The sequence below is a fragment of the Delphinus delphis genome, chromosome X (genome assembly GCF_949987515.2).
Source record: "Delphinus delphis chromosome X, mDelDel1.2, whole genome shotgun sequence".
Taxonomy (NCBI): Eukaryota; Metazoa; Chordata; class Mammalia; order Artiodactyla; family Delphinidae; genus Delphinus; species Delphinus delphis.
In genome coordinates, this window is record NC_082704.1 from 111102059 (window position 1) to 111125980 (window position 23922).

General features: G+C 37.2%; 1 protein-coding gene across 2 annotated transcripts in view; it reads left to right on the plus strand.

Annotated features, from left to right (window-relative positions):
* SCML2 (Scm polycomb group protein like 2) overlaps window positions 1–21447 on the plus strand; it is a 67569-nt gene extending 46122 nt beyond the window's left edge. The window contains exons 7-14 of one of the 2 annotated variants that reach the window (XM_060002668.1): window positions 1626–1843; window positions 5555–5681; window positions 8197–8400; window positions 9112–9294; window positions 14190–14303; window positions 14999–15253; window positions 18468–18619; window positions 19715–21447. In XM_060002668.1, coding sequence (XP_059858651.1) covers window positions 1626–1843; window positions 5555–5681; window positions 8197–8400; window positions 9112–9294; window positions 14190–14303; window positions 14999–15253; window positions 18468–18619; window positions 19715–19843 — 1382 coding nt within the window. In that variant the 3' untranslated portion in view covers window positions 19844–21447. Of the gene's footprint in view, window positions 1–1625; window positions 1844–5554; window positions 5682–8196; window positions 8401–9111; window positions 9295–14189; window positions 14304–14998; window positions 15254–18467; window positions 18668–19714 lie in introns of those variants that run through there. The other variant, XM_060002667.1, reaches the window with a different exon arrangement.
* The last annotated feature ends 2475 nt before the right edge of the window (window positions 21448–23922 follow it).

The window sequence follows — 23922 nt, forward strand, 5'->3', positions numbered from 1 at the left end:
GCTCAGGACCAGAGAGAGCAAATGATAGTGTGACTCAGTGGTTGGAGCTGACATGTTGGACATGATCGAAGATAAGGGGGTGATAACGTAAGGGATACTAGTTATGAGGGTTTTGGTGGAGGTGGACAGTTGGGTGCACGTTGATAAGGGGGTAAAGTAAAGCCAGAAGAAAGCTAACAGATTGGATGAAAATGGAGAGGGCTTGTGGCTAGATCTCACAATGAGAATGAAAAGCATGATCAGTTGGTATAAAGCAAAGATGACAGGTAAGGAAGTTGGAGGTGGAGAAGGGAAGCACAGTTGGTTATCTTGGAGGTAGAAGAGCTTCACAAATTGTCTACTGATGAGATTGGGATGATGGAGCATCAGAAGTATGATATTTAAATTCCTGAAGATGATAACAGGGAGACTCTGTAAGAAGAAATAATGTGAATTAGGTTACTAGAGTTATTTGAAGAAAGTGGAAGTGGGTATGGAGTATGAGGTAGATGATGGTAAAGAGTTAAACAAAGGCTGGTGTATGTAGGTAAATTACTATAAATAAGGGGAGGGGGAAAGTGATGGTGGCAGTTAAGTGGTCTTCCATTTGCCCTGGCAGCTGTTCCATTCTCTTGACTAGGTAATTGGTAGAGGTAGATAAAAAGGCTGCAGGGAAGATGTGGGAGGTCATAGGAGGTCACATTTACACATAGTCTTTGAGGATGGGAGAAGCAAGGTGGTAGATTCATTTCAAGTTGTAAAATGAAGCCCTCAAAATAAAAGTAGTTGATTTTTTTTTTGCACAGATGTATAAATGTGTTACTTATACAGCTCTTCCTGTAAAGACTTTTTGACGTTAGTACTATTTACTATAAAGTAAAGTTCATTTTTTTGTACTAATGAAATTATTAAGGGATTAATACTAAAAATATCTCTCTTTACTTAACTATGAATATATACAAGAGTAACCTGGCAGGTAATCTTCATTTGGAATATTAAAACTGTCTTGATTGGGCTACAAATAACTAATAGATACAAATCACTTGGGCATGATAGTGGTCCTTCCATGACAATGTTAATGTAGAGTCTATATTATAGCTTATGAAGCTTTACTATTAAACATACATATAGGAACATAATGTATTTTAGCCACTAAAAAAAAAAAAAAAAAAAAAAAAAAATCTAGTTAGGGGGATTCCCCTGGCGTTTAAAAGATGAAGCAGGAGCCGTTGGTAGCTGCTTTGTTATGTTTTTCTATATTGGTGGCCAAAATGATTCCTGTATTTATGGCATAATTTTCTGAAGGAAAAACTCTTTTCTGTGCCAAGGACTAAAAATACGAGAAGCAGACAAAAGGTAAATTGACAGAAATTTTCACTGTGCTAATTAAGTGGGAAGTTACTGGTTCTTATTATAAAAGCCTCTTTATTTTTTCTGGAGAATCAGACTATATCCTGATAATCTGAAATCTTAAATACCAAAAACGTCATTTTAAATGGTACCTTTATTTTAAGTGGTTTTCAATGAATGACCTTTGGAATATTTTTAAAGATTGAGTTAAATTTCTTTTGAATCATAAGAAGAAAATACCTTAATTATGTCATTTATTTTAATTGTATTTTTGTGTTGTGTGTTTTTTCCCTCAGTTCCTGTTACAAAGAATATAGCAAAAACACAGCCTTCTCCTTCCAAAGCAACCCAGCGTTCAATGCAGTCTCTACAGAAAACTGCTGTAATATTACCAACACAGCAGATCAGGAAATCAGGTCGTACTAAACCACCTGCACATACTTCAGTCCCCAAGAAGGGGAGTTCTGTTAAAAATATCACACCAAGGAAAAAAGGCCCAAACTCAGGAAGAAAGGTTAGTTGTATCTCCTACTAATTTGCATTACAGGTCTCTGTAGTGCCTTATTATTAAACACACAGTTTAGGACTTACTAAGAGTGTTATGATGCCTTTTAGGAATGTACCAAGAGTGTATAAGGCTTTTTACAAGGTGGAGCGGGGAGGGGAACGGAAAGATTGGGAGTTTGGGACTAGCAGATGTAAACTATATATAGGATGGATAAACAACAAGGACCTACTATATAGCACAGGGAGCTATATTCAATATCCTTAAACCATAATGGAAAGAAATATGAAAAAGGATATATAGCTGAGTCACTTTGCTATACAGCAGAAATTAAACACAACATTGTCAATCAACTATACCTAATTAAAATTAAAAAATAAGTATATAAGGCTTTTTAAGGCCTGTGTAACAATCAAGATTGTTATTTCTTTTCTTGGATAAATTTAAAACTAAATAGTGTTCGACCTCTTCAAAACCACATTGAAAATACTGCATGGGTGTATTTATGTTCGAGCCAATTTATTTAAAACTCAGTATATTTTAAAAATCAATGTGAAGTGAATTTTACTGTACATAGATTATACCTCAGTAAAATGGGGGTGAGGGGGAAATCAGTGTGATAAATTCAGTGATGCTAAAGTCACATCCTACCTAACTGACTCTCCCCCAAAGAAAACAACTCTAATACCTGGAAGTAATAGAAAAAGCAGCTACCCGAAGACACTGGAGAATGAATGGAAGCAGACAGACTGTGGTTGGGGGGAATACACATAGGAGGAGGGGTGTTATACGAAATGCTATATTCAGCAAACATACTCTTCAAGAATGAAGAACTAAGGACATTTTCAGGTAAAAGCATACAAAAAATTCATCACTGGCAGACAAACACTATAAGAAATGCTGAAGGAAGTTATCTCTAGGTAAAAATACTAATGACTTTCTTTTTGCTTTTTTCCTCTTAATTTCCTTATAAAAATAGGACTATTTAAAGCAATAATTATAATACAATACAGTCTTGTGGGGTTTATAACATACATAGATATAATACATAAAAAAATTATAGTATAAAGGCTTAGGGGTTGGGGATATGGATTTGTAGCATTGCAAGGTTTCAACATTTTCTGTTAAGTAGTACAATATTAACTTTGTGTGGATTGTACATTGAAACTCCCAGAGCATATTGTAAAAATACAAATGCAAAGAAATATAGCTAAAAAGCCAATAGGAAAATTAAAATAGAATTCTAAGGACTATTCAGGTAATCAACAACAACAAAAAAGAGGAAAGTAAGACAGAGGAACAAAACACAGAGGAAACAAACAGAAAACAAATAATAAGTGGTAGACCCAGACCCAAACTTATTAATAATTACTTTAAAAATTAGTAAACTAAACTTTTCAATTAGAAGACAGAGATTATCAAAATGGATTTTTTAAAAGATCTAAATACATCCTGTCTACAAGAAATACACTCTAAATATAAAGACATAGAATCTCTCTAGATCTGTTAGAACTGAGTTAAATTTCAGCAGTATTACCTTAAACATTTCTGAGTTCAGCCACCTGATATCAATATATATAACGTTTCTATTTTGTTACAACTAATGTTTGCAGTATGGAGCAAAATGACAATACCATTTTGATTTTAAAAACTTACATTGGTATTTTATTTTAAAAGGCATTCAAAATTTATAAAATAAAAATCAAAAGTCAGGGCTTCCCTGGTGGCGCAGTGGTGGCCTGCCGATGCAGGGGACATGGGTTCGTGCCCCGGTCCGGGAAGATCCCACATGCTGCGGAGCGGCTGGGCCCGTGAGCCATGGCCGCTGAGCCTGCGCGTCTGGAGCCTGTGCTCCGCAATGGGAGAGGCCACAACGGTGAGAGGCCCGTGTACTGCAGAAAAGAAAAAAAAGAAATCAAAAGTCAATAAAACTGAATATTTTTCAAATATAAAATCATAAATATTGAAAAAATCAAATAAGCACATTATTCTAATGTAAATTCTTAGCAGATGAAATTTTTTAAATTAAAAATAAATTATAAGGGGACTTCCCTGGTGGCGCAGTGGTTAAGTCTCCACACTCCCAGTGCAGGGGGCCTGGGTTCAATCCCTGGTCAGGGAACTAGATCCCACACGCATGCCGCAACTAAGAGTTCGCATGCCACAACTAAGGAGCCCTCGAGCCGCAACTAAAGGAGTCCACCTGCTGCAACTAAGGAGCTGGAAAGCCACAACTAAGGAGCCCTCCTGCCACAACTAAGACCCAGTGCAACCAAATAAATAAATATTTTTAAAAAATAAATTGTATAAACTTAAGGAAAGTTAATGAAATTTAAAGGCAAATCATTTATTTTAAATGCATTTTAAAAATTAAAATGTATCAAGGGTGTCATTGATGCATATATTTAGTACATATTTTCCAGTTGCTGAAAAAGTCTTTGTGATTAGCTGGTATATGGTCAAGATATGATAACTCCAAAAAGTTTCTCTTCATTCTTTTACTTTCAAATAATTCCAATGCTGGTTTGACAATTTTGAAGAGATCTTTTTGAAAATATTGTTGTATGGTGGTGAGGAGGGGCAAGGGAAAGATGATGTAATTTTTTTGATAATAAACTTTTTTGTTGCAAAGGAAGCATTTCAATCCACCTTCATCTTTTTTGGCTTCATTATTTCATCATAAAAAGATGAAGATTCAACTCTTTGAACTAGAGTAAGAATTGTTTTTGCTGTACTCTCCTTTGTCAATTATTTTCTTCCCTTCCTTAAGCATTCTAGAAGTATGGAAGTGTGGAAGCACATTTTCCAAATAAATGTATTCAATTTACATTGTTAGTGCAAACACACTATTTTGGTATGTCTTAAGTCAAAGGATTTAGATTTTAGATTTTTAAAATACTGAAAGAATGAGAATATATTGACACAATAATTGTAATTTAGTATTTTCAAAATAATTTACTAAGATACTGTGAACCCAAATGACAGTCACTAATTTAAACAAATAAAGAAAAATCCAACAACACTGTTTGTGTTTTTCTCCTTTTTCCCTGCCTTTTAAATATCTTCTATTATTGCCTTTTCTAGGCACAAGATCCCCTTCTCTGATACTGAAGAGTTGTGTTAGAAGATAGCTCCTAGAAAACCCCAAGAGTTGATATAAAATAAACAAAACACTAGTGATGTTAATAATACCCATGAGACATTTGGTTCTTACATACAATAGGCATAATTTTGTATGGACTTCAGCAAGCCACTGACAATTTTGTCATAATTATCGTATGTAATATGGAGAATTGCAGGCTAGATATGGTAAAAACCCAGATGAGTGACTGCTTTCTGAAGACAAACTTTGTCCTCTGCCTTGTTGAGGTCCCCCACCCTCATCTGATGAATTGCTGGATTGGATTTCCAAACTACTTCAGCAGTGTAAAAAACTTACTGGGAACCTCAAAAATAAAACAAGTTTTACAGAGTGAATTATTTTGGCTAAAGTGTGACTAGTTGGAACAGGGGGTAGCATTGGGAATCCCAGCCTCTTGGTCTCTTCCTCTCCTACCTGACCAGCTTATGGGCCCCTCTTAGGAGCACAGTTTGAAAAGTACTGCAGTTTGTGACACAGGGATTTCCAACCCAGAGGACTTCAGACAACTGATCATTTGTGAACCAGTGATGCCAATAATTTTATGACCTCCTTATCTAGGAATATTTTTTTTTTAATAGGAAAAACGTATTCCTGTTGTATGTTCCACATCTTCAGCTTCTGTCAGTATGCTGGCCAGAGGACGTGGTGGTGTTTTATATGATAAGGATACTGTTCCTGGATCATCTAAAATAGTGATGTCTACAGGTAAATTAATATTTTTAAAAGAGCGTAAAATTAGTTATCTTTTGTTGTATTATTTTCAGTGTCTTTGAAGTCCTGGAAATAAAATAAGAGGGAAAAAAGATGATAGTAAACATTTCTTATAGCATTTTTCATATTAAAATATTTTGAAATTCTGATTGTTCATTTTGATGTCAAGGAAAAACAGTTTGTTTAAATACATAAGTCACTTGAAATATCAACACCCGTAAGATATCCCTCTTGGTAAGATTTATAAAATTTACATTATTGTCAAATCTATTCTTGTTTTCCCATGATCTCATTTCACAATTTGTCTTTTTTGTCTTGTATGTATTTTTAAGGTACCTCAAACCTTATTTTAATGCCTTATAAAATTTTCACAGATCCTTGCCTGTCAGGGGGCATGATGACTTTAAATTGTTTTTTGCTATGTGAAGAGTGTGAAATGACAGACACCCAAACTAGTCAGTCCCTTTTATTTGTCGTTTCCTGCAAATTTCCTTATTCCTTTCCTGTTACTTAAAGCAAGTTTTTTTGCTCCCTCTCCTAGATCCTTAATTATCTCTCTTACATTCTTCTGTTCCTTGGACTTTTCCCCTCAATTTTTCTTTTCTTATTAAAAAGAAATTATAATTTAATTTTTTGAAATAGAAATCACTTTAAAAATGATTATTGTAACATACCCCCCCCCCTTCTTTTGGCTGTGTTGGGTCTTTGTTGCTGCGCATGGGTTTTCTCTAGTTTTGGCGAGCGGGGGCTACTCTTTGTTGTGGTGCACAGGCTTCTCGTTGCAGTGGTTTCTTCTCTTGTTGTGGAGCACGAGCTCTAGAGTGCAGGCTCAGTAGTTGTGGTGCACGGGCTTAGTTGCTTCGCAGCATGTGGGATCTTCCCAGACCAGGGCTCAAACCCGTGTCCCCTGCATTGGCAGGTGGATTCTTAACCACTGTGCCACCGGGGAAGCCCGTTACATACCTCATTTTGTCTCTTTATTATTTCTGATTTTTAGTCCATTAGGAGGGGAGCCTAGCTAAATGAGTATAAACATTGAAATCCTTGTTTAGCTCACTTGTGTTCAGTAGAACTTTGTCCATGCCATCAGCACCTCAGGTTAAGTTTTTAATAGGTGTTTCATTTCTGTGACAGAGTCTATCCTTCCTCTGGCTATTGCCACAAAGCTTAAGTATCATATATTTCAACATAGTGAAAGTGAGATTAATTTTTTTTTGGTTTTTTTTTTTTGCGGTACGTGGGCCTCTCACTGTTGTGGCCTCTCCCGTTGCGGAGCACAGGCTCTGGACGCGCAGGCTCAGCGGCCATGGCTCAAGGGCGTAGCCGCTCTGCGGCATGTGGGATTTTCCCGGACTGGGGCACGAACCCGTGTCCCTTGCATTAGCAGGCGGACTCTCAACCACTGCGCCACCAGGGAAGCCCTTAATGGGTTTTTATTGTACTAAATATAGACTGTATACATGAAAATTTTGCAATAAATTGAGTAGTGGATAAAAATAATGTGCCTCTTGATTTAGGGGGACAATATATTTTCTGTTAATAATTATATTACGTTGTGTGTTAATTTGTATTTGTTGATTCTCAGTGAAGAAAAATTATAGAAACTTGACTGATTGTGATTATAGATTATTTGCTTCTAAATTCTAAATGCTTTTATTATACGAAGGGAAGCATTTATTTTTAAAATTTTCTTCCATGAACCTCGGCATGTATATAAAGAACATTTTTATTTTCTTAAAAATTAATGAAAAGGGCTTCCCTGGGGGCGCAGTGGTTGAGAGTCCGCCTGCCGATGCAGGCGGACATGGGCTCGTGCCCCGGTCCGGGAAGATTCCACATGCCGTGGAGCGTCTAGGCCCATGGGCCATGGCCGCTGAGCCTGTGCGTCCGGAGCCTGTGCTCTGCAACGGGAGAGGCCACAACAGTGAGAGGCGTGTGTACCGCAAAAAAAAAAAAAAAAAAATTAATGAAAAAAATTTCTCTAGGTCATTAGAACTTACTGTGACACATATCTGAAATGATTTGGTTACTTTAGAAAATACTATATAACGAGAGTGCAATATTGTTGATTTAAAATAAATTCAGTCCAAAAGGAGTGTGCTAATATGACCAGTTTTGAAAGAAAATTCTTATACTGTGATTGCTGTTAAAAAGTGAAAATATTCTTGACTTTAAGCCATTTTATATAACCTGAGAATGTGTGAAGAATTGTTTTATGATGTTACTAAAACTTGTATTGTTTTTATTATAATCAGTTTGGGCAGAATTCTAGAAAATTGAATAAGCATTTGGATTATTTATTTCTAGATTTCATATATTTACAAAATGTGAAAATATATTTACATACATATTTTTAGGTAGCAGAAATGATCACCGATAGTAACTATGTTTAGGTTATCTTTGAGTGAAGCGTGGCTAATGGGATATACAGTGATTGATTATGTAGTGTTTATGTTCCTTCTAACCAATCTCATTGTTTGTTATATCTATATACACATTTTTAATCAAGTCTGTGTCTATGTAAACAAATATGGAAGCTCTGGCCCTTACCTGGATCAGAATAAAATCCAGCAGCTGCCCGATCACTTTGGCCCAGGCCCTGTCAATGTGGTGCTCCGGCGGACGGTGCAGGCCTGTGTGGATTGTGCCATTCAAAGTAAGACTGTTTTTGGATTCCTTAAGCCAGATGATCGTGGAGGAGAAGTGATAACCGGTATGCTCATCTAATCCTTTATGAGCTTTTATTCCCTAATTTGTTTTTAGGTTTCAAGAAGGCAAGGATTTTATAATACATAGATTATTTTATAAATTTATATTCTGTTAACTATAATATTTGAATACTATATTAATGTAATAGAATATGGATAATAATTATATGTTTATAGACTTTTAACCCTGGTTTGGAAAGTTTAACTTTCAAAATAGACAAATAATGTCAGAGTAATACTGTATATTGAGGTAAGAGGTACAGATTTTTCCTTTTACCTGCTGTATTAAGCTCACTATAGATAAAGTGAGCTTAATATATTTTAATATTTTTAGAAAACAGACTAATCTGTAAGAATCTCTAAGTAAAAAATGTGATTCAAGAAGTAAGAGGTAAGATACACATGGCTTTCATGATTGTATGATCAGATACTGCATTTGTACCCATGGAATGTTTGGAAGAGCAGAAACTATTGTACATCAGTGGGTTTCTGTTGTTGTTGTTTACTTTATGAATATTTTTAAACGAGAATGCTTTTATTAGTTCAGACTATGTGTTTGAATGAGAGGAACTTTTATAATTTAAGATTATTCCTTTATAAATTACAAAAACCACACGTTAGATTTATAATACATTTCCTAAATTGATGACTTTCATTTTGATGTGGTTCTCATCTTTCTGTGATGTAACTCTGACATCTTTTCTTCCTTATAATAGCCTCCTTTGATGGGGAAACTCATTCCATCCAGCTCCCTCCAGTGAACAGTGCATCATTTGCTCTTCGCTTTCTTGAGAAATTGTGCCACAGCCTGCAGTGTGATAACCTTTTGAGTAGCCAGCCTTTTAGCTCTTACAGAGGTAATGGTCATAGTCCTGCAGAGCATGATCAAAATAATTCAGGTAAGAGAAAATGTAAAATTTTATACTGTGCTTCTATTTTATATTAGATTCTACATTAACTTGAGAATCTTAAATAATTCAGTTTTTCCTGCGTCTTCCTCAAAGTAAACCTTTTAGCCACAGTGAACTAATTAGACATGTATAATATATAGTTTTTATTCATTCAAAGTGGAAAAGTCATTTCTTATTGTATTCATAATTAACTTGAGAATCAAAACCTGAAACGTGTATCATTGTGGGGTCTTTTTGTTTTTTAAAATTTATTTATTTATTTTTGGCAGCGTTGGATCTTCGTTGCTACGCATGGGCTTTCTCTAGTTGTGGGGAGCGGGGGCTACTCTTCGTTGTGGTGCGCAGGCTTCTCACTGCGGTGGCTTCTCTTGTTGCGGAGCATGGGCTCTAGACATGCAGGCTTCAGTAGTTGTGGCTTGCGGGCTCCAGAGCGCAGGCTCAGTAGTTGTGGTGCACGGGCTTAGTTTCTCCGTGGCATGTGGGATCTTCCCGGACCAGGACTCGAGCCCGTGTCCCGTGCGTTGGCAGGCGGATTCTTAACCACTGCGCCACCAGGGGAGCCCCCCCAGTCCTCTTTTAAGTACTGTCTGTATGGTATATTTTTTCCCATCCTTGTACTTTCAACCTATTTGTGTGTTTGAATTTAAAGTGTAAGTTTGTAATACAACTTTAAAAAAAACCCATTCTGCCAATCTGATTTTTTACTGGAGTGTTTATTTCATGTACATTTAATTTAATTACTGATAAGGTAGGATTTACATCTACCATTCTGTATGTCTCTCTTTTTTTTCGGGGGGGGGTAGTCTTTTCCTCCATTACTGCCTTCTTTTGTTTTAAGTAGATGTTTTCTTGTGTACCATTTTATTTTCCTTGTTCTTTTTACTATTTTTTTGAGTTATTTTCTTAGTTAGTTGCCTTGGGGATTACAATTAACATCTTAATTTAAAACAGTCTAGTTTGGATTAATACCAACTTAATTTTAATATTATGCCAAAACTTTGCTCCAGCATAGCTTTGTTTTCTGCCCACTTCTTTGTGCTATTATTGTCATACAAATTATATTTTATACGTTATAAGCTCCCAAATACAGTTTTATAATTACTGCTTTTTTAAAAAAGAAATTTATTTATTTTATTTATTTATTATTTTTGGCTGCGTCAGGTCTTCGTTGCTGCATGTGGGCTTTCTCTAGTTGTGGCGAGCGGGGGCTATTCTTAGTTGTGGTGCATGGGCTTCTCATTGCAGTGGCTTCTCTTGTTGCAGAGCACGGGCTCTAGGCGTGTGGGCTTCAGTAGTTGTGGCTTGCGGGCTCCAGTAGTTGTGGCTTGCGGGCTCTGGAGCACAGGCTCAGTAGTTGTGGCTTGCGGGCTCTGGAGCACAGGCTCAGTAGTTGTGGCGCACAGGCTTAGCTGCTCCGTGGCATGTGGGATCTTCCTGAACCAGGGCTTGAACCTGTGTGCCCTGCATTGGCAGGTGCATTCTTAACCACTGCGCCACCAGGGAAGTCCTATAATTATTGCTTTATGTAGTTGTCTTTTAAATGAGAAAGGAGAAGAAAAGAGTTATAAACACAAATATATTTACTGGTACTGTTTTTTTTTTTTAATGTGGATTTAAGTTATTCTCTATTTTCATTTCAACTTGAAGGAGTCTCTCTAGTATCTCTTATAGGGTAGCTCTCTACAAGTGAGGAATTCTCTCAGTTTTTCTTTATGGAGAATTTCCTATTTTCTCCTTCAGTTTTTAAAGTTTAGTTTTGCTAGATATAGAATTCTTGGTTGACCGTCTTGTTTCAATGCTTTGAATATGTCATCCCATTTCCTTCTAGCCTCTGTAGTTTCTGATGAGAAGTCAGTTGCTAATCTTATTGAGGATCCTTTGTATGTGATGATTTGCTTTTCTCTTGCTGATTTCAAGATTCTCTTTGTCTTTTGCTTTTGGTGGTTTGACTTTTTTCTAGGTGTGGATATCTTTGCATTTATCATAATTGGAGATTCTTGTGCTTTTTGGATTATGCAGATTAATGTTTTGCATTAAAGTTGGGAAGCTTTTAGACATTATTTCTTCAAATAGTCTTTTTGCTCCTTACTCTCTCTGTCCTCTCCTTCCAGGACTCTCCCATTATGTTTATTCTGGCATGCTTGATGGTGTCCCACAGGTCTCTGAAGTCTGTTCATTTTTTCTCTCTCTCTCTCTTTTTTTTCCTGTTCCTCAGACTATATAATCTCAATTGACCTCTTAAAAAATTTGGTGATTCTTTCTTCTGCTAATTCACATCTGCTGTTGAGCCCCTCTAGGGTTTTGTTTTGTTTTTTAAATTTCATTTATTATACTTTTCAAGTCGTGAATTTCTATTTGGTTCTTTTTATAATTTTTATTGCTTTATCGATAGTGTGAGACATTGTTCTTACACTTTGCTTTAGTTCTTTAGACATGATTTTTTTTTAAGTTCTTTAAACATATATAAAATAACTGACTTGATATCTTTGCTTAGTAAGTCCAGTGTCTGGGCTTCCTCAGAGGCAGTTTCTGTTGACTTTTTTTCCCCCTGTGTATGGGTCATACTTTTCTCTTCCTTGCATGTCTCCTAATTTTTTAATTGAAATTTAAAAGTAATATAACGTAGCAACTCTGAAAATTAGGTTCCCTCCCCCTTCGTAGGCTCTGTTGTTGTTGCTGGTGCTGTTTGGATTTTTAGTGACTCTCCTGGACTAATTTAATGACTTTTCCAGGTCTAATTTTGTTATATGTGGCTACTGAAGTCTGTTCACTTAGCTTAGTGGTCAGCTAATGATTGGACAGGGATTTTCTTAAGTGCCTGGAACCAGTATGTCTCCCAGCCTTTGCGAAGGGGTTCATAGTGTGTGTTGGGACTTACCTTGAACATTCCAGGAGGCAGTTTACAAATCTGCTTTGTGCAGAGCTTCAAGGTCAGCAAAAAATGAAAGATTATGGCCTTCTAAAGTCTTCCTGAGCATTCATACAACCATGTACATACATATGGCCTTGTAGATTCCCAGGAATATCTCAGTGCTTTTCAGAGTCCCCTGATGGACATCTCATTCTCCAGTTTTTCCTTTTAAGCTTCTTGGTCAGCATCTTGTCAGCCCCAACTGGTAATACTACCTCTGGAAGCTGCAGTGTTAAACAATTGCCATTGTTGTGGGTTTTTTGGTTTGGTTTTGGTTTGGTTTTTGACCAGTGCTTTGGATAGGGCTGTTACACAGAGCAGGCTCTGATTTAGGTCAAATAAAACAAGCCCAGAGATCAGAGGTTTTCAGTGAGCTGCAAGATTGATCAAATAGTGACACTTCTCTGTGGGTGGAGCTTTTGGAGAGTTCCAAATCCTTTGTGCCCCCTTCAGTGCTAGGCTGGCTGCTGGCTTTCACAGCTACTGTAGTTGCGAAGCTGTTGGTTTGCAAGGCTGCTGCAAAACTGGGGTGAATGGGATTATATTAGGGAAGGTAAAATGCCACAGAATTTGTTGTTCTTTCTGAGATTCAGCCATTTTTCTTGAATAAAATGCTTTTTGGGTTGTTGTAATCCTTTATTTAACGTCCACAATTTTGAAAAAGTTAATTTTGCCAGCGCTGTCATTATTTTTATGAAGGAGTGGATTTTCTGAAGTCCTTAATCAGTCGTCCTGGAAGTGCTTCTCTATGATGACTTCTGAAGTACTTTGTAAATTATCTGGCCTTTTCTAGTTATCTCTGCAGGAACAGTTTCATGCCTGAGCTCACTACGATACCCAGAAGCAGAAGTCAAGAATCAGTTTTATGTTTGTATCAACCTCAGATAGTAGACCATATACCAGCTTCATAAACTTTTCATAAAGAATGTATTATAATATTACAAGTAAAAGATAAGTAAAGACTTTTTCTGATCTTCCTATGATTCTGAGGTAAATATCTATAGAAAACTATAGAAACTGTATATTTTAGTACTCTAATTTTCTGTATCATTAAATGGGTATGAAAAAAGTCAATTATTTTTCTTCTTAGAATTTAACTGTCCTAATTGTAGAAATATCTCTCATTCACTGAAGTGTGTTTTGCCTGTTAGTTTTGTAGTTGATGATTAAAAATAAAATCAAATGGTGAGAGCTCTCTTAGACTCATTAGTAATCAGTCAGTAAATGGATGGCTAAAGATTGCTCATCAGACGATTTTGAGAGGCATGCCTGGCCCCCAGCCATTTTGAACTAGATGAAGTTTGACTTTGGTACTTTCTCATTGCAGTCTTTCTTCTCTCTGGAGGTCTGTTATCCTACTTTATAGATTTCTATTGCACTTTGTTTTTCCTTTTAGTTGGAGATTAAATCAAAATATTGATCGATAATGTAGTGTAACGTAGTCTAATGTAGTGTAATTAATAAATTGAAATGTCTTTATTTTCAGGATTATGCCTTAAAGTGTGGTCCTTTAGGAAGAAATGCATTTGGTTGATGATAAGTAACCAGTAGGATTGTTGTAAGTGTACCCCTAGGCCAGGATTGTTGCCTATAAAATGGAGTGTTCATTGTACCCTATCTTCTCTTTAACTTCTCTGAATTCTTAACTTTTCTTGCTCATGGGAGCAATTTTCCCAGGTCTTTTTAGACACATTACAATTGGTTGCCTCACTGTTGGCCTGTGAGAGTTAGAAAGATGTGATGACCCTAGAATAAATGAAGCCTAAACATAGTGCCTTTAACCCTTGAATATAATATCACTGAAATATTTAATAGGATGAAATGAACACATCTTGTTCATAAATAATTGATAAATTATTGATGAAGTTATAGTAGGCAAATGATTTAGAAACAAAAGTGTTTTATGCTGATGATATGAAAACGCTTGAGTATATTAATTAGTTATAACAGATATTTCTTTTTTTGAAAACAGTAAAAGAAGATACAACAGAAAAGAAAAGCACCAAACGACCTTCTCAGGAACCTCTGCCTTATGTTGCTACTCTCTCTCCTAAGCGCCCCAAAACAGAAGTGCATGCCTCTGAAGGTAAATAGTATTTACATGTTGCAAGACTGGGGAGAAAAGTCACTCTTCTATCACTTATATGCTCTTGAGTGTTGATGCTGGAAGTTGGGGAATATATTCCCCCAAATCAGTTTGGCAGTTAGGCTACTACTTTGGCAGCTTTGTTGAGCACTTCATTCCCTTCAGAAGTGCACAGTTGTCATTTCTTCTCAGATTAAAGAAAAACAGTTATAGCCATATTTTCCATTCAGCTTTGTATTGCTAAAAGCTGATAGAAAGAGGAATAGAAAAACCTAGTACATTTCTCCAGTGAAAGTTTTAAGTGCCCAAGGAGTAAGCAAATGTTAGAAACCAACTCTGTGATCATATTGTAACAAAGAGTTGTGAAGAACTGCATTCCTAAAAATAAATGCTTTAGTGAGGTGTTCATAGTTTTGGTGGCAAGACTGGCAAGGGTTAGTTGCCATGAGAAAAATAGGTGATATCATTAGAATCAATTTGAATTTCAGGACAGTGTCCATTACTATAAACACCAAGAAGGGGATGGCCATGTGCTTTGTGTTAGAGGTTTGTGGTTCAGTATAGCATGGCTTAAGTGAACTATTGTTGGCAGTTAGGGGATTTTTGACCTTTTAATAGTATTCGAGCTGTAAGTCTGTTGAAGATAATTGCCTTTGTCTTTTTTCTTATTGCCTTTGTCTTTTTTTTTCTTGTAGAAGAAGTATTATCTTCTGAGGGAAATGGCATGCCCAAAGGGGAAATGCTTTCTGAAGAGTCCAAAAACTCACCACTAAATCCAGCAAGTTCTTTGAATCCTGCCAGCACAAATCCTATAAGCACTCATACTCCGGTCTCCAGTAGTGTTTCTCAAAGTGTGCCATGCACCTCGAGTTCAACACTGGTAGGGACCGAATCACCTCCCAAGAGCAGTCACCATGAAGTTACATTCCAGATGCAGAGGAAAAGTGAAGGTATATTCAAAAACAGTGATTCTCAGCCAGTGTGTTTGTCTTTCCCCTTAAGGTTTCCATGCCCCACAACATCCCCTGAGAGTTTATCGCATTGGAGAAAGTGCCAAAAGTGAGGAGGTCGAGTCCTCCCCTTCACATCATTTTCAGGGCCAAGCTGCTACACATGCTCTAATCCTCATGGCATTACAGAACTATTTCTGGGAATCTGGATCACCAACCATGTTTCTGATGGAGACTTCTCAGTTTAGTGCTTTTCTATCCATTGTAATTTATCATTTCCTTGGGTACTGCCTGGACTCACAACCCTCACATGACTCTGAGGCCTGGAAGGATGCACTCCCTCTTCTTTCTGACGTCCTCTCTTCCTTGTCCCTATTGAGACCTTTCCTGGCCCCAGCCTGTGTGTGGTTCCCAGATCTAGCCTCTGGCATTCTGTTGCTGCAGGCGTTTCCCCATTTTCCACACTCCCAGTCATTCCCTCAGACCCCGCAGGAGAACATGATATGTATAAACAGGACAGCATCCTACTCTTCATTTGGAAAGAGCCAGAGCAGCCTTCCATGTGCAAAGATAGCTACTATCCTGTACCCTTTTAAGGGTTAAGGGTGCTGTGGTGAGAGGAATAAGTGTTTTGTCTTTTGTCACCAGATAGGCATCTAGGCAAGGTTGAGGAGTAAAGGAAGTAGGAATCAACTAACTCCCCTGCCTTTCATAATGGATATTATCTATGGGCAACTGCACTGTACACATGCTGTGATACATTTAATATCGTCACCCCCATCTCCTACTCGGTGTAGATTGTCTCTGGTTTTGGAGTGATTTTTGTAGAGAGACTGAAGATAGATGTTCATTTTATAAAGGGGTCACTGAATTTTTAGATATTTTCACAATATATGAGTTCATGAAGACAGGCCTTCTGATCTCCTAGTGTATATAAGACAGAGCCATTAAGGAGAAGAGCATGACTGGACTTTGATTATTTTTCACATAATTATTTATTTCATGTAATTATTTGAATAACACTAATGTTCATAACTTTCTCTGATTATTTTGAAGATGTGGGCCCAGTTAAATTATTTTCCATGATAGATTAGAAATAGATGAGCTCACAGTTGTTTTATTTTTATTTTTTTAATTTTTTATTTTTTAAAATTTTTAAATAAATTTATTTTATTCATTTTATTTTTAGCTGTGTTGGGTCTTCGTTGCTGCACGCGGGCTTTCTCTGGTTGTGGCGAGCGGGGTTACTCTTTGTTGCAGTGCGCGGGCTTCTCATTGCAGTGGCTTCTCTTGTTGCGGAGCATGGGCTCTAGGCATGTAAGCTCAGTAGTTGTGGCTCACGGGCTCTAGAGCGCAGGCTCAATAGTTGTGGTGCAAGAGCTTAGTTGCTCCGGGGCATGTGGGATCTTCCTGGACCAGGGCTCAAACCCATGTCCCCTGCATTGACAGGCGGATTCTTAACCACTGCGCCACCAGGGAAGCCCGTTTTATTTTTAATATAAAATTATAATTTTATACCAGAAATCATATCTTTACATATAGTTTATTTGTAGTAATCCGTAAAAGTAGTTATATGTTATTCAAAGCATAACTATACCAGATTCTGATGACAGAAACCAAAAATCCCACACAAATATAAGTTAATTTAGAGGTATGGTTAGCCTTGCCAGTAATTTTTTTTTTTTTTTTTTTTTTTTTTTTGCGGTACGCGGGCCTCTCACTGTTGTGGCCTCTCCCGTTGCAGAGCACAGGCTCCGGACGCACAGGCTTAGCGGCCATAGCTCACGGGGCCTAGCCGCTCCGCGGCATGTGGGATCTTCCCGGACCGGGGTACGAACTCGTGTCCCCTGCATTGGCAGGCGGACTGTCAACCACTGTGCCACCAGGGAAGCCTCACCAGTAATTTTTTAAGTATTAAATTGAGTCTGTTTTGAGTTAAAGGAGAAGACTTTTCTGTCTGGATTGTTAGAATGCCTTAGGCATGGCATGGTCTATACCATCATCGTTTTTACTTGGGTTGATACAGCCCAGCAGCATTTCTTGGTAGACCAACATTTTTATCTCTGACAAGTAGAAAGTAGGATAGATTTTACTAAAGACTTTTTATTTCATATCAAAGTTACGCTATTTAAAAAGAAAATAAGATTTACCATTGTGAGTTCTTTTATCTTCTGTTTTTCTTTGCCCTTTCCCTGGGTGAATACTCAAAATACTCATAAAATGGCCGGAGCCCAGAGGATAGGAAAGAAAAGGTGTACTTTTGGCTAATTCACACATACAAAAATATTAAATTTGTATTGACGGTCCTTGTTTAGAGAAACAAATCCTCCTAGCAAATTACAAAACCCACTTCTCTTATCATACACTAACTTTAGAGAGTCAAGTACTCTGGTTGAGTAAATGAATGCGTGTCTGGACACAAAGAAATTTCAATACAGTGTAGTGAACGGCATAGCTATAACTTTTTGAGGTATGAGCACTTAAATTGTTTCATGTCTTAGTTAGTTCTTTTTTAAACATATAAACCTTCAACCAAAATATCTATTACTATGCAGTGAAACTTGAAAGAGGCATTCAGTATAATGTTAAAGTTACTTCTGACCTAGCTAAGCACAAAATAATCTTGTTTTCTTCAAAATTCAGATAAGCATTAAGGCTTGAGAAACAGGAATTTAAAGAGTAAAGTGATGCTAAAAACCATCCATATTGAATACATTAAAGTGAATAAATTTAAGCAACTATCAAACTGTAAATTCTGGGGATTTCCACTGCAATTAGCTAGTAAAATAAACCTAATCTGGAGATATCAAGAGGAGAAAGATTGAGAGAAATTCTTTGAAATATTTAAAGTAAGAAAGCAATAAGTTAGCTTAGATTAGCCTAATTTAACCCAAGTAACAGATCTTTTGCTGTATTTTCCTGTGGCCAAAGTGGCCTCGGATTGCTCAGTCTCTTTTATGATCTTTGGAACTGTAAGGTGTCTTCCGAAGCTGCTTTTGTTGTTTGGGGGAGGTCAGGTGGGACATTCTTGAGTAGCCATCCTCAGGTCATCTTTGTCTAGGCTTTCCCTGGATTTTACCTTGGAGTCCTGGGTCCATGCCGGGGTACTTCACACAAGGTTCCAGGAATGAGACAATTACTCCCTACCTAACATCTCTTCTTTCAGGATAATGATCAGGTCAAGTATGATTTGTCTTTTTTCCCCCCATTGAAGCTCCAAGTTATATAGCTGTACCTGACCCCAGTGTCCTGAAACAAGGCTTCTCTAAGGACCCTTCAACCTGGTCTGTGGATGAAGTGATACAGTTTATGAAACATAAAGATCCTCAGATATCAGGCCCCCTCGTCGACCTCTTCATGCAACATGTAATGTATCTTTTGATCCGGTTTTCCTGCCGTAATGACTTTGAATGACCTCTGTGCAGGCCCTTCAGTTGGATACTGATTAGTGTGGATGGTGGGGGAACCCTATCAACTGATTATTCCATATGCGAGAAAGTTTACTTTGCCCAAAGTTAAAGCCTTAAAGGGTGGAGGCTGGATCTGTGCTTTAAATGGGTACCCGGGTACCTAAAATACTACAAGTCTTCAAGTTCTCAAGAGAAGATGATTCGGCATGGCCGCTCTCAGGTTTCTTCTCCTTTCTAACAACAGCTACAAGGATCCTCCTCCCCACCTGCTCCCTGCTCGGCCCGAGGACCGTGAGTAGGAGGGGTGACCACAGCTGTGACAGGGTGTCCTCCTTGTTATGACGCCTGATGAATCCAGTAACTGTAAAAGATTAAGTGCAGCTTTATTTTAAATAGGAACTCATGAAAACCAAATAATATGCTTCCACGACAATAAATTGCTTAATTAAGGAAATAAAGAATTTTAGGAGGATGCCTTGTGTCTGTTAAATAATGTTTATAGTCTTTTCTAACAAATTCATGACCAAATATCTATGTATCCTTTTTGACGTTGTAAGAAAATCAGTAATAAGTTTTCGTATCTAATTAGCTTCACACAACTAACTGAATAGCTTTCAACATAATGACAACACTGTATAGCACATTTACAGTTTGCGTTAATACTGATATACTCATATTCCCAGCCTTTCTAAGAAAGTTAATGACTGTCTGAAATTCATTTCTACAGTTCACAGTTTTCTACTCTTTGTCATAAATACGTGGTATTTTATTCAACATATAGTATTTAAAATCAGAGTTTGATGCTAAGGCCATTTTTCAAAGATACTGGGTTAAATTTCCTTTTTCTTAAAATTTGAAGTGAATTTAGAAATTTTCAAATGATGCTTCACATATAAGTTATATTTTTAATAGTTTTCAGGAAATAAATGCATATTCAGAGAATATATGTTGAGAATGTACAGCTGCTCCCTGTTTTACATGTTCTTATATGTACGTAACGTGACAAAACATGAAATCAGTATTAGTAATTATAATTTCTTTCTCTCTGTAGGAGATTGATGGGAAGGCTCTGCTACTACTCAAAAGTGATGTGATGATGAAGTATATGGGGCTGAAGTTGGGGCCAGCCTTAAAGTTATGTTATTATATTGAAAAACTTAAAGAAGGAAAATATAATTGAAAAAAAATGTGTAAGTTTAGACATAATTTTCAATTGTCTTGATAACTTTTTAATTTAAAAATATTTTTATTCTTGTAGCAGTTTTTGTTCTGTAGACAGTTCCTCTAAAACTACGTTATATCCAGAATTGCAGAACTACATTACAAGTCCAGTCTACTTCTTTAAAACACATTAACATGTTAGTATTAGCATATTCAACTTGGCAGTCCTTTATGTCTTTTTATTATTTTACACTTTACAATTTATTATTTAATTGTACAGTTTACAAATATACTTAATGCAGGAAACAGAGAAACACCATTGATTTTGATTAATGTTTATATATAAAACCAAAACAGCTACATCCCAAAGGGGGGAAAGTATCAGGGACTGACAGGCTCTCTAGTGAAATCCATGAGAAATTTTCCTTAGAAAAGAATTTAAAGATGCAACTGTAGATATCATCTCTTTTTCAAATATTTTATGTCTGTTACTGCAGTGTTCTGTTTGTGTTCTACCAATTTCCGGAAAGGGAATAGCCATATAAATTATTTTCCTTTCGTTATTATTTCTCTGTATGTTGTGTTTGTTCATATTTAAAGAAAAAAAACAAGCTTATAAACTTTCATAAAGTGTTCTTATCAGTTTTTGATAAATTTCAAACAATTGTAAGATAGAATGGTTGTTTTATGCAGGAGATATTATACTACAAGTGTAGTTTGGATGGAGTCTGATTAAAATTTTTCAGTGAAATACCCATTATTTCAAAACTTTACATATTTTCTCTAAGCTTAGACATTTAACTAGGCATTCATTTCTCATATCTCTATATGAGGACACCTGTGCCCAAATTTTTAAAATATATATATTTTATTGTCTGTTTATTCTTCATACAGATACTATACCATATTTATATATTATTCTATACCTGTAGGTATTCAAACAAATCTGTTGTTTTGAATTTAATATGGCACTTTGCACTGCCACAGAGGTAATGGTGAACTATTTATATAGTTGGATGTTTTTATTCTGAAAAATATACGTGCATCATTTGCTATCACTAGTACCTCTCAGCTTAGTCTTCAGGGGATAAGAAACAATCCATAGATTGGTTTCCATACAGGGAAGTTCTCTGTCCTATGCAATGTTGCTAGTTAATTTGCTTAGTTCTGAGCCATTTATTCTGCTAAATTTTGGAAGATGCATTAATTCAGCCTTATCATTTTGGGCTTTATTTTTAAAGTTAGAACTTTCAAGGGGAAATGGTGCTATATGTTTATTGTTAATTAGTTTGTATAAGTTTGGTGTAATGTTAATAAGCTATGAGAATCTGTGCTAAAAGTATTAGCCATTTGTTATAAATGCCAATAAAATGTACACCAGGGGCAAGAATGTACATTTTCTTTTTTAGAAAACCAAATGTACTTTATATGAGAATGCTTCTATTTAAAGGGTGGTTTCATCTATGTTATTCATTTTGTGTTATAAGACAAAATTCTAATTTAAACTTGGTCTTCTCTCAAATTGTTTGTGTGAAGATGCTGTGCCCAGTTAAACAGTCCTCAGGTGTTTGTATAAATACTGTTTTACAGTTTTCAGATTTTAAAATATAATAAAGTTTAATAACCACAGCCATTAATGTCAAAGCCTCAGATTTGATTTTACTTGCTTTCACCACATTATATTAATGTATGAATCAGCTATAGTTGAAAAAGCAGCACTCTAGTAAGTTTGTGGCTTTATATGTCCAAATACTTGGTTTTAACACTTGCCATTCCTAGGAGCAAAGGGCTGATCTTTTGCAGGGGCCTTAAATGAGACCCCGGGGAAGCAGTAAGAAGTTAAATCAATGAGTTTTATCTGTACTCAAGTTAGTTGGCAGTGATGCAAGTGTGCTAGAAAATGCCAGTGCCCCCATATATCTCATCCCACCTGAGTTCATGTATCTGGCTGGCAATTCTAGCTGCTTTTTTACCACTGGGGGCCAGAAGCCGTACTGCTACTCAGCCGTCAGCTCTCCCACCATAACTGGTGGAAAAGCCCTAGAGGCTCAGGGTTGTGGTTGAATCACCTTCAAGATCCGACCCCTCAGCCCACCCGCACCAGGAGCTGCTGCCTTGGAACCCAGAAACTGTTACTGCTGTTAATTGGAGACAACCGGGCCGTAACTGAGGCTCCAGGGATGATGATCTCAAGTAACTGGAATGGAGGTGTCAATTTTCACTATCTGGTTTGTAAATTTTTGTCCAGAGACTGTCATGCAGTGTTAGCGCGGGTTACCTGTGAACTTAATTATCTTTGCTCTAGTTTTCCCCCTCAGTCCATTCTTCAACTTTCTGTAGGCAGCAGGATTCTGCAACTTGAGCTCTAAAGCCCTCTGGGTACATTGAGCATGTGCTTTTCTGTCTTCTGTCTACGTGATTTCTAATTGTTGGAGAGTCTTATGGTACATGGTTCAGAATAGAATTTCCCAGACTTTTAAATTGGTACTCCCTCTGTAAACATGAAAAAACCATGCCCTTCTGTAATATTAGAAATTAAAAATTAAACATCATGACTAGCAACAGTGATTCTGGGAGGAAAAGTGCTGCTTTTTCAAGCTACATAAGGGACTGTACTCACAGTTGGTTGAGTAAATGAAGTATGTTTAAATTTCTGGGGCTGTTTCTACAGTGTGATGTGAGGACTTGCTTATATTTTTAAGCGCTCTGACGTTGATCCAGGGAATGGAGAGAGCTGTTAGGGAGGACATGTAAGCCAGGGCCCACCTTCAGAACACATGGTGGACAGTTTGTGTCTGATCCCTCCTGACGTTTCCCCTGTTTTGTCCAGCATTTTGATGAAATTGAACCTTGAAAGCAGCTCTCCACAATGATCGCATACTAAGACCAAGCTTGCCCACTCTCCCTGCAGTACAAGAGGCAACAGCAAAAAGACTTTATTGTATCATTCAGTCTTTGACATAAGGAAGCAAAATTAAAGGGCAGATACTGGTATAATTAAAAAGGCATTATTGATAGACATTAGATTCAAAGAGAAAATTCACTGTTAAGAATCCATGGAGCTTTCACAAAATTGAGTACATACTAAGCTACATAGAACACTCTGAATCACAGGAAACAAAGTTAGTACAGGCTACAGTCTGGGACATAAAATTCAGAAGTTAATGAGATACTTCTGAAATGCTAACAAGAAAAACAATAAGCACCCCTACCTTTGTAGCCACAGCTTCTTTCCTGAACTTTCTCCTTGAGTTCTAGGCCTGGGTATGTCACTGTCTACTGATGTCTCCACCTGCAAGCCCACAGCATCTCCTCCTCATCACACCTGAATCTTTCCCCACCTTCCTTTGCTGATGTGCCCCTCTCCAGTCCCTGCCTTAACAGCGCCTCACCCACTGATGCATCCGGGCACCTGACAGAGTGCCTGCCAGTGTTGGCCTCAACTCCTCATCGTCCACAGCCCACCGCAGCCCTGACGTCACCTGGTCCCAGGCATCCTACCTCTCACAGCTCTCTCTCGTCTGGGCCCCCCAGTCTGTTGTTTCCCGAGTTTGCTGCCAGATGCCACTTCAGAAATGCTAAGTTTCTTTCCTATGAGCACTTCCAGAGCTGATACTTTTATTATTGTATTCCCAGGATTTAGCATACTATCTCCTACATAATAGATACTTAGATGTTGGTTGACGGAAAAAAACACAAAAGCAAATTTTCTTCTTAAAACCACGGCCGTTTCCAGTACCTCTCCCAGTTTACAAGAAAATCATTTTTATTGATGCTTGTACTTCATTAATGCAGTGTGGCTCCCCGCCACCACCATGGAGCAGCTCAGATGTGTCTGAACAGTAATGGGAGATGGCCGATCCAGAGGACTCTGAGGGCAAAGGCAGTTAGGCCCAGAGATTTGGAGCTTGTTGTAGGAGAACTGAAAAAATCCCTCATCTTTATGAATATACTGAAAGATTTGTCAGAGACACAAACGAAGTGCTTTCAATAAATCTGTTGGTGTTTTGCATGCGCGCACGTGTGTGTGTGTGTTTGTTTAACTAGGATTTGAAGATGTAACTGTGAGCTGTAAACCCTTAAGTTTAACAAAGCTGT